General features: G+C 47.4%; 1 protein-coding gene across 2 annotated transcripts in view; it reads right to left on the bottom strand.

Moving 5' to 3' along the window:
* Nucleotides 1–8,533: 8,533 nt before the first annotated feature.
* The window catches only part of LOC144128303 (uncharacterized), a 102,432-nt gene continuing 99,797 nt past the window's right edge, over nucleotides 8,534–11,168 (bottom strand). For both annotated transcript variants that reach the window (XM_077661619.1, XM_077661620.1), the window contains exon 26: nucleotides 8,534–11,015. In XM_077661619.1, the coding sequence (XP_077517745.1) occupies nucleotides 10,524–11,015 (492 nt within the window). In that variant the 3' untranslated portion in view covers nucleotides 8,534–10,523. The remainder of the gene's footprint in view (nucleotides 11,016–11,168) is intronic.

The raw sequence follows: 11,168 nt of genomic DNA, 5'->3' as shown, positions 1-11,168 counted from the left end.
AGAACGAATTCAAAACCTTGCAGCTTTGTATACTCCAACTATTCCGGGCACTCCAGCATCTCTAACCTAGTAAAGAAAGCAGATATCTACACAGCTTAGCTCAGCGCAGAGTAGTATCAAGACTGGAGTTCTTGCACCTACTTTACCACGGACATTTCAACATAACAAAAGAAACATACCTTCAGCAACCATTCCTCCACTGCTCAAGCACTAACAATATGAAAGCACTTCGTCAACCCATGAGCCACATCAATGTTCACAAATATTCCCTGTTCCCTTCACCTATCTGTTACTGGAATAAACTACCATCTACTGTTGTGAACTGCAACGCAGTCGAATCTTTCTTAGAACAGGTCAATCTCCTTGATCCAACATCATTCCCACCGTGATGCTTCTGTAATAATGAAATTGTATTGTGTATTTATTTGTGCCTAAACCTGTCTCCCTTGTTCGATCCGCCACTGTCATTTTTTTCTGCCTTGTATCAAAGGGCCTGCAGTATTCGAAAATTAATAAATAAATCTCATCAGCCCACCTAACTTTCTGCCGCCCCCTGCTACGCTTGTCCTCTCTTGGAACAGCATATACATAGTCGTAAATTGATGAAACGCGATAAAGCGAGCACTTCGCCTTCGACGAATTCTACGGCGCATAAAGCCTAAGCGCTTTGGTACACGGCCAGAAATATTTACTGAAACCACACTCAGCAAGCACCCCTAATACGCCACCACCTTGCACTCAGAACGCATGAGAATTACTTGCAAATAAGCGCGAAAACACAGTAACCAGTCTGACTATTCTTGATGACGCGCCGGTTGTTTCGAATACTTTTTTCAAATAAAAATATAGGATGTAGGAATAATAATTAATTGACTTGTCGACACGAGATGTAATTAAACACCGCTCTGGCGGTCGTGTTGCCTGCCGAGCTTGGGACAAGTAAATCGTGCCTCCGGCGCGTTTTTTGAACGTTTGAACACTCACCCAAATAAAAGTGAATCAGCAGCCGGTGCTGCTAATATCACGACGGAAACGCCACGGAAAGAAGCAATTCACGACGCTACGTCTGCGTATATAGGAACACAGAGCATGCATTCGGCGCGGTCGGCTCCGCACCCAGGTGTACTTGGCAAACCAATCAGCAGTGGTGCAGCCATCGCTTAGCCACGTTTTGAGTCGGTCTATTAACGTCTTCGCATAGTTGTAACGACACGAATCACAACCACACATATTCGCGTCGTTCTTTCGTGGAGAGTTGCTGTCACTACTCACGATTACAACCAGCCCTCAGCACGCCTGAATAGACCGTTAGTGTCGTCCAACACATTCGATGCGTAAAAGCGCATCTCCACTACTCTACATGTGTGCGCCTTGTCCTGTATACTCGTCCGCGGCGCGCTTATGAGTACAGAAAACGCTTTGTGCGTCGTGCATACAGTTCACGCACGTGCGTGCGTTATAAGAATCGAATTTCTTGCCATTAAAAAAAAATGAAATTGGTTGTTGGGGAAAGGAAATGGTGCAGTATCGTCTCACATCTCGGCGGACACCTGAACCGCGCCGTAAGGGAAGTGATAAAGGAGGGAGTGAAAGAAGAAAGGAAGAGGTGCCGTAGTGGAGGACTCCGGAATAATTTCGATCACCTGGGGACCTTTAACGGGCACTGACATCGCACAGCACGAGGGCGCCTTTTGCGTTTCGCCTTCAGGTCTTCAGCTTCCTTTCTTCTTTCACTCCCTCCTTTATCCATTCCCTTGCGGTGCGGTTCAGGTGTCCGCCGTTATGTGAGACAGATACTGTACCATTTCCTTTCCCCCAAAACCGAAACCTCAATTAAAACGCAGCCGCCGCGACAGGGTTCCAACCAGGGAACTCCGGCTCAGTAGCCGAGCGCGCTAACCACTGAGCCGCCGCGGCGGGTCGTGCCATTTTGAAGCGAAAGCTTCACTACGCTAGGTTTCCAAGAGGGCAGCGTCAGTGCAGGCACGTGACAGGTCATGTGACCTACTGACGTCATCACAATCTGCCCACCGTGGCAGGTGGCCACTGCCCCATCGGGAATTTCAGGTGTGTGGCGTTTGTGTACATAGCCATGCAAAGGAAGCTTTCGCTTCTCAAAAGGGTTAACCAAAGTTTAAACCACAGCTAATTTTTTCTCTTTTACTTTTGGCGCACCGTGGATCGCCCTGCAGAAAGCGTCGAGACCTGTCTCATCGCCATGGAATGAGAGCCACTGACACAGTTTGCACACTCTATGTATATGTAATACAGCGCCTTCAGCAGCATTACTTACAAGTCGTCGCGGGCGCGCGAAAACTATTACGACATTCTTTCCGGCCCAGCCTCCACTTCCACAAAGTGTGTGTTTGGTATGAAATGAACGCAGCTCATACCCCTCGCGTGGATGGCAGCAAAACTGAACCTTGAAGCCACGCATACTCCGCCTGTTCAGTGCAGCACTACAGAAGGCACAGGAGTGACGAGACTTGGCCGCGAGCGGCTGCAAGTTCGAACGGTCCTATTATTTACGGCGGCCTTCTCACGCAGCGCGAGATAATCAACCAACGAGGGAAATGAAATCTTGCCAATTCGAATTCGCTTAACTCGAACTTCCCTTTGGTCCTACCAACACCAAGAGTATTAATAAGGCCACTTTCAAAGCGAATTGATTTGCAATCCACTTCGAGTTATTGAGGAAAGCATAAGAAAACTACTGGCTAAAAGAATACATGACCAGCGACGGGCGGACACAGCGGTTGAACGCGGGCTCTCCGTCCCTCCCCTGAATGGTGGAGCCCTGAAGAGCGTCTCCGCTTCGCTATCACTGCACACATTTCTTCGCACCTAAGCACTCGTCTCCCGAAGACGCGACAAGTGGACCGAGCACGCCCAAATAACTATCGCCGCTTCCGGCGCGGCGTTTCAACGGTGTGATCAGCAAACGTATAAACGCACCGACGCAAATGGAGTCTGCGCGGAACACTGGTAGCGCATAAGTACTTAAAAAACCATTTCGAGGCATTCCTGGAACGGCGCGAGACTATGCCCGTCGTTCCCTCTCTGTCTGGCTGGATCCTCACGCGAGCCCTGCTGTTAACGTCAGTCGGGCAACTCGTCTGTTGCTCTCCTTGAGAGTTTTCTGCATGCCACGCGAGAGGAAATGGGGCGCATTCCTTCATTGTTATCGACGCCCTCTCAGCTAAGACGTTACGGAGGTCATGATCATTTCTTCAGCGCGGTAAAAGGTTGCCCGCCGCGGCGGCTCAGTGGTTTCTGCGCTCTACTGCTGAGCCCGAGGACGCCGGTTGTATATCCCGGCCGCGTTTCGAAGCGCAAAAGGCGCTCGTGTGCTGAGCGATGTCAGTGCACGTTAAAGGTCCCGAGGTGGGCAAAATTATTCCGGGGTCCTCCACACCGCTTTCTCTCTTTTGGAGCGATAGCTACATTACGGTAGCATTTCGAGCCTTTAGCGTGGCGGCGCCGCCACGCTGTCACGTGGTGCGGAGCAGCTGCCGGCAGCGCCGCGCCGCGTCTGATCACGTGGTTGGTCACGTGACCAAGTTCCGCTCAGCCAGCTGTAGCTATCGCGTCACTCTGAGTTTAACCAGAGCTAAACCACCGCCAATTTTTTCTTTCTCTTCCACCTTCCCTTACGGCGCAGCTGTGCACAGAGATGCGAGGCAATTCCTGAGCCATTTCCTTTTAAAAAAAATAAAGCTCCTATGCTGCAATGTCGCGCAATGCAAGGTTCAAGCGTATGAGAATCATTGAACATTTCAAGGAGTACCCGCAACCAGAACCGCTATAGTATGACTTGTAAGATATGACTTGTATAGTATGACTTTGTAGGACACACGCAGTGAACCAACTTGAGTCTGTAAATGTTACGTTGAATGTAAGCCATGTGGTATAAGCTTACAACGTGTACCCAGAGCTTAGGTCACATGATCGATGCACACTGTGGGGCGAGAGGGACCCTCGACCACATAATTTGGGAATGCCCAAATTCTCATGGGGAGGGCAAAAATATTGATAGTAGAGAAGCTGGGAGACTCTAAGAAGCTCAGACCCCGAGCTCCAGCGCACCGCCATCCATGTGGCGGAAGAGGCCGCTACCGGTCAAGGACAGTGCCAGCCAGCCTCTAACCACGGACGCGCAACTCCCCGTCTCCCAGGCCTGCGTGCCAGAGGCGTGGAGAAACGTCTTTTCTGATGGAAATAAAAGTTGTTCAATCAATCATGCCTACAGAGATTATGCAGGTCGCCTGTCCGATGACCCTCACAATAGACAGCTTCTTGCAGCCAGCGTTATCGAAGGCGATTGTTGGGAAAGAAATTGTCAAACGCTAGGAAAGTATTGCTATATTCATGAATAATCTTCACAAATTGCTAAACAAAGCAGTTTTTGCACTTAGTGGGGTATAACGTTAGGGCTTCTTGACTCGTATACCTGCAGTCCTGTCCCTCAGCCGCGAATACTGGAACTCGCCACATTTACGCTACGTCATGGAGGGCTCCGGAAATTTCGACCACCTGGGGATCTTCAGCGGGCGCTGACATCGCACAGCACACGGGCACCTTTTGCGTTTCACCTCGCGGCTGCCGCGGTCGGGTTCGAACCCGGGTACTCCGGCTCAGCAACATCAGCATTTTGGACCAACCACTGTAGGACCAACTCAAGAGGAAAGGATGTTCGAGCTTGTGGATGGAGTCCTTGGCTCCACTGGCTTGAGCTGCCCTGCTGGATGAAGGCCCGCTGGTCAGCAGCGCCTCCCACCGCTCAAAAAATCGTGTTTTCCACCTGCAGGTTGTTCGGTTTGTCCCCACAACCCCACGAAATGTGGAAGAGTGCAGGGCGGACCTGGAACTCAAGAGCACAAGCACGTGTTGGAAACCTTTGTTAAAACTAACTAGCATGCCCCAGAACGTCGGGTTTTTCACGCCGCACAATAAACCAGTAGAACATGCTGCGATTGCCACCGCTTATCTCGAATGATTTTCATATCGAGATTCGGATTTTGAAAAGCTAGCATGTGGAAAGTAAAAAATAAAGTGCCATTAGCCAGTGTTTGACACAGCATGCAGGTCACAACTGAGCTTATGCTACGAACCCTTGGGTTCAGGGTACTTCAAAAGTTCCCATTTCCCAGGGCTTGCTTTCTTTTTTATTTGATACCTCAAAGGCTCCTGGTATGAAGCATTAGATGAGGGATGGGCGTGGCAGTTAAACAATGGTCTTGATAGTGTGCTAAAATGGATGGCGTTGATATGATGCACGGCGTCCTGTGGTAGATCATTCCAGTCTCGGGATGATGTGACGAAAAAAGATCCGAGAATGAGCAGTATAGTTCTTGCGGTGGGGGGCGTAGACGGCATTGGAGAGGTGATGAGCAGGTTATACATGACTGATTCGCCTAGAGATGACTGATAAAACATTTGAAAGAGGCCCTATCGAGAAATTTTCTTTTGAGCCGTGTAGAAGGGCGCCTGCGTCACCCCACCGTCAAAAGGAAAAAAATACAGAACCAAATGGGAGTTCCAATTGGTTTCAGTTGGTTCCAATTGGATCCAATGGACTCAAATGAACATCGCAATCCAAATGGTTGATTTGGATTATCCAACTGGTTTCGAAGATTCCAACTGAGAGAAGTGACAAAAATTGGAATCTTGGTACCAACTGGAATTTCCAAAACCTGTCGGGTAAATCCAATTCATTCTTGAGATTCTAATTGGACATTCCAATGGGTTAAAAAGGTTTCAAGTGGGCGGTGTACCGCACCTCAAAACCTTTGTAAGGGGTAGAAGTATCATTCTCACCTCTAAGAACCTTCGCAGCTTCATGGAGGTCGTAAGTGCCAGCAGAACTGCTGAACAGCAGATGCTGCAGCCTGGGAACATTTGATGCACCCTGTACCTCACACCAATATGGCCGAGGCGCACCGCATATGTTCCTGGACGTGAAGCTAGGCGAGGACAAAGTCTGTTGCGCAGACCGAGAGAGCAGGCATGTAGAAAATGTAGAAAGAAGAGAGTGTCTCGATCTAACCCGTGACTAAGCTTCATTCTTTCAGAGCAGGAATTGCGAAACTACTCCGTGTCACCTGCAGCTTAAAATCAGGTACGATGGAAGAGCTGTCACTGCGAACCGGCCTCAGCCAGGATACAACTTTAATTGCCCATTCCGTCACCCTCTCAACAACTGTTTCGCTGCGCGTCGCCTCTGTTAATACAGTGATCGAAAATGATTGCAAATGATTGCAATGAGTGCCTTGAACTCGGCCTCACACAGTGTTAGGATTTGATGGCGCGGGCTCCTTTTCCAAACCATGCACCCTGAGAAGTCGAGCACCAGGCCGGGGAATGGCTTGCACCCATTTTGAGGAAACCGGTGGGTAACCGGCCGGTGGCGGGAGTCGAACCCACCACCTCCCGTAGCCGAGGCGGGTGCTCTACCACGAGGCCACGGCTGCGAGGCACTAGTAGGCCTGCTTTGCCTATGCATCTTCTGCTACCCGCCGATGAAGTGGTGGTCTGACACTATGACATGCCGCGTGGTGCTGTATCATGGAGGAAAGAAAACTCTGGAGAGGCCTTCGCTATCCGAGCTGCACGCCAGAAAGTGTGCCGGAAGTCACATGCTTTCCCAAAGACTACTGGGAGTATTTGGCCGCCGGCATCATCTGCTGCACTGTCTGCTCTGCATACGCAAGCACACTGAGACAACGGCCAAGTAGGGGGGACGCACGGGAGAGCCGGCTTCAAAAAATGTGATGTAACAGTCTCTCCTGAGTTCTTTCCTTCCTCCACGTGCTGTGTAGTTTTCTAACCCACAAGTGCACAGCGCCTGTGCCAACTGCACCGGCTCTCGAAGGACGTCAACGCACTGGCTTCATACGAGGCCTAACATTACGCACATGAGCTTTTTCAAGGTGATGGCTAACGATGCTACGAAGAGAGAGCAAGTTGTTATCTAGTGTGACAAGTGCGAGATGCTGCAACTAAGCGAGCGCCATATGGAACCGCCGTGATGGTGAGCAGCGAGTTCGATAGACAAGAAATTATGCAATTTCCAAATACTCAGACGAGTCGTATAATTAAAGTGCGGTGCGGATTGAATCGAATACCAACCGCTATATTCGCAAACTATTCAAAATCTTGAACATTCGCAGGCTGCCACAAGAACCAGAAAGTCGTAACATGCTTGGTGTAAAACCGCATCAGGCCAACACCTCCTATGTGTTGGATGGGCTCGTCTGGCCTTTGGCACAGTTTCAGCCAATTTAATTTGGGGCAGCAATATGCAGAAAATCGTGTTTGTATCAAAATGGTGGCTGTCCAGCCTCTGCATATGCATCAAACTCGCAGAGTAGCGCTGCATGAGCACGATGTGAAGCAAATGACGGTTGGTGCACAGGATCCTGACACTAGCGTCGTCTCTTGGCACTATGCACCCAGTATCATGGCAACTGTGCAACTTCTTAGTGTGTTTACAGCTGCAACGGCCTCAAAAATATATGCCCAGGCGCAGTAATAGGTGGCTGTCACAGATTTTTCTTAAGAGCTTTGAATGAACCTGCATGGAATGAACTTTATTTTACTGGTATGGCGAGGGCATGAAGGAAGGAAAGCTCTATGGGCTAGAGAGTTAAGGGACTGCGCGATGAGCCATCTTGACCAAACTGCGCTTGCGCAGTGGCAGAAGTGCGCCCGCTATGGAGGAAAGATCCAGGCAGCGTTACGTAATGAAGCCTGCCTATTCAAGCCGAGCCGACTCTAGATGGTGTTGGCCAAGTTCTATAGAAGCCTTCCTTTTCCTCTCTCTTTTCAAGCACGCCAAAGTCAGCCGCATGTGTAGGACAAGAACAGACCCTAAAACGTGTCACGTGGAACCGACTTTCTCCCCTTTTCTTTGTTGTCAGGCTTCTAAATATAGGATCGCAACACTCACTCCTGTCTTAATAGCAGATTGTGCTTTTATAAAACTCGGACAAACTGCCATGCGTCTTCTAGCGCATCGTAGCGCGATTTGGGTTGCAGCTAATTGGCAGATGTGTGCCCGCAGATGTCCTTAGCGATACTTTGTAAGTAATCTGCTGGCAAGGCTTTTAAAATCATTCATTGCAGCATAGGCCATCCTTGATACAACAGTTTGGTGCCTTGCTGGCGCCTCCAAGTTCCACTTAGACATGCGTTTTGTTCCCTCAAGTATATTTTAGACCCCAGAAGACGCACGACTGTTGAGAACGATACTGAAAATCTTTTTAACAGTGTGAGTCACTGCTTTGCACTAAGCTGATCAATCATTTCTACGCTGCTGACACCTCTCAACGTCTGTGAGAAACACGCTGATGCTTTTAAGGACCACTGGTTGCAACAGATATAAAATAGAGGCATATAACCTTTAGTAACTTAGCCATAAAGGTTACCCTGAAAATGTGCAATAAAATCTGTCTGCACTTACAACATGCATCACTGTCACAAAAATTCCTGAACGGAACTGGTCTTCATAAGTGAAAAAAAAAATGCTACTCTCTGCAATACCCACGGTACTTTATTGATCAAATCACACACAGTACTGTGTGCTTTACCTAAAAACACATACATGCTTGCTTGCATGAGTCCCAGAAATACAGGAACGTAAATCACTAAATGAAGTAAAAAGTCAAACAGCCAGGCTTCTGCGACAAAAACTTCCAATTGCAGTTTTGGGCTGTTACAAATGTGTGCCACACAGAACTGAAACAAGAGTTTTCTTTTGAATAATAGTAAAAAAAGACATATATATATAACTTTCACACTTCGCATGTCTTTTCGTAAGAAAAAAAAATTAAACAGGTTTCTCAACACTGCAGCAAGCATACTGTGTAGACAAAGCTGTCAGGCTAAGCATCACCAAATGATCTTTTCATCAAATGCTGATACTCTGTGGCTTCACCAGAATATTTACAAACAGACATTCCCCTATAGCACAAACCCTTGTGATAAAAAAAAAAGACAATATACTGCTTACAAATGCACAAATACAAAAATCATTTAAAACTAAAAGAAAAAAAAAATGTGGCAAGGAGTGCAATAGATGAAGCTCGTACAGTTACGTAAAGCATAGATCCAAACTTATTGGAACTCAGTATCTAGATGCAAAGCGGGTTCAAATTCACATTTCCTAAATTTGCAACATAAAATCTCCATGCCATGCACCTTAGCCCACGCTAGCAAAGGACTGGCAAAGTTCACAACAATGAAACAAATATTATTGGTGGCAGCCACACAATGCAAGTATTTTTGTGTGCCTAAATAATTTATGACCAGATTTAATCAAATTGCCTTTTCTATCACAGGAAGTACAAGCAAAGTTTAATCAGATGCACAGAAACCTGAAGTAGCCCAATATCAAAGAAGCAGGTTTATTCGAAATGCTTTTACATGTGGTAAGTAAAGCACATTAGAATTAAAATGTGTGCAGTATGGACCCCTTCCTGCTTTAAAGGTGCTTACTCATTCACTGTTGCTATGATTACAGAATTGGCATAGCCGAATTCACAATGAGCGTGCACAAGCACTTGTAATCTCATATAACTCCTGTTTCCATAGCTTTCTTTGGTATGAAGATAAAAGCTTCAGTATTAAAGCCGTCTTGCCAGTATTTGTACTACCTGGGATATCTTCTGACATACTAGAATTTTCAATTGGGAAACTTATGTACCTCCAGTGCTACAGAAACACACTTTGCCAAACAAAAATACTCCCTAGTTGAGTAAGCTGCTGCCAATAATACTGCCTTATGTTAAATTGTCACGAATTAAATATTTCTCATGAATCTCAGCTAAAATTCCACAGATAGAACACCCTTTAGAATGCTGAAAAAAAAAAAATGGAAACAGGAACTAAACAAACACTACAAAGAACTGTACGGTGTATGCGAGCATAAACAACACTTCTGCTCTTCACGTGAGAGCAATCAAATGTGCATACAATACAGTAACAAAGCAACTAAGTGCGTGGGAGATTCTTTCTTAGTAGTGTCACCATAACAATGTTGCCCACCGCTTTAGACAACCAGTGAAAGGGCTCTTAACTGCGCCCTTGAAATGCCTTTCAACCTCATATGAACAGCATGGACATTCACATATATATGACCACAACTTCAAGAAAGGAGTATGCCTCAAAAGATGTATAGTATTAGATGTCACACATTATTCACAGAGCTGCAGAAACACTTTCTTACACTGGAACCTTATACATATGACTCTGTGCCTACTTAGTTTAGCACGAATGGTACAACAGCAAAACACAGCGCCCAATACACTTGGCCAATGTGTTTATGGCTAACACTGCTGAGGCGCTGTAACAATGACGCCAGCTGTGTCCATTATAAATGAAATGCAGCAACTTCAGTCAATTACTTCCAAAATCACAAGATGCCGACAGAAGCTCAGAAAGCCAAAAGAGCTCCTCCTTGCAGTATGACAGCCACACACAGGCAGTTATGCATATGCTAGCAAGTCAAACGGCATTAGTCAGTTTCAATCTATCACCTCGGTGATGACCACTGATGACGACGACGGCTGTCGCGTTCCTCCCGCTCCTGCCGCTGCAGTGGACGAGCCTGCAACGTGTGTGTCATCGTCCACTTCGGAGATCACAGGCACGGACACAGGCTCCACGGTGGCTCCAAACTGCCTCATATATTGCTGGTACGCCAACTTCTGCTGGGTCAAGGCATATTCGTGTGCCATTTGTGCTGCAATACCTCGATGGACGGCATAGTTGTATGCTTTTATGTAGATTTCGTTGGGCTCTGGCAGCCTTGTCCTCGCTTGCTGCTGTGCTGCCCGTGCCTGCTGCTGGTACTGGGCCTGCTGCTGCTGAGTGTACTGGGGCTGCACTCGTGAATACGTACGCTGTTGTTGCATGTAGGCCTGCTGTTGGTAGTACTGCGCCCGCTGCTGCTGCTGCTGCTGCTGCTGCTGCCACTGCTGCTGTTGAGGCTGCTGTTGAGGCTGCTGCTGTTGTGGCTGCAAATAAAGTAAGGGTTTCATCAACATCATTGCTATTGATTCGGTTCAAGGGGCACAGAGGAAGACTCCATTCATTGTTTGTATTTAGTTACAAAATCGGTTGTATAACACTCTTTCTAGCTGCGCTGATGTTTGCGCTGCAGCAAAAGA

Source organism: Amblyomma americanum, chromosome 4 (genome assembly GCF_052857255.1).
Source record: "Amblyomma americanum isolate KBUSLIRL-KWMA chromosome 4, ASM5285725v1, whole genome shotgun sequence".
Classification (NCBI taxonomy): Eukaryota; Metazoa; Arthropoda; class Arachnida; order Ixodida; family Ixodidae; genus Amblyomma; species Amblyomma americanum.
Note: the sequence above shows the minus strand (reverse complement) of the source record. Positions and strands in the feature narration are given on the sequence as shown.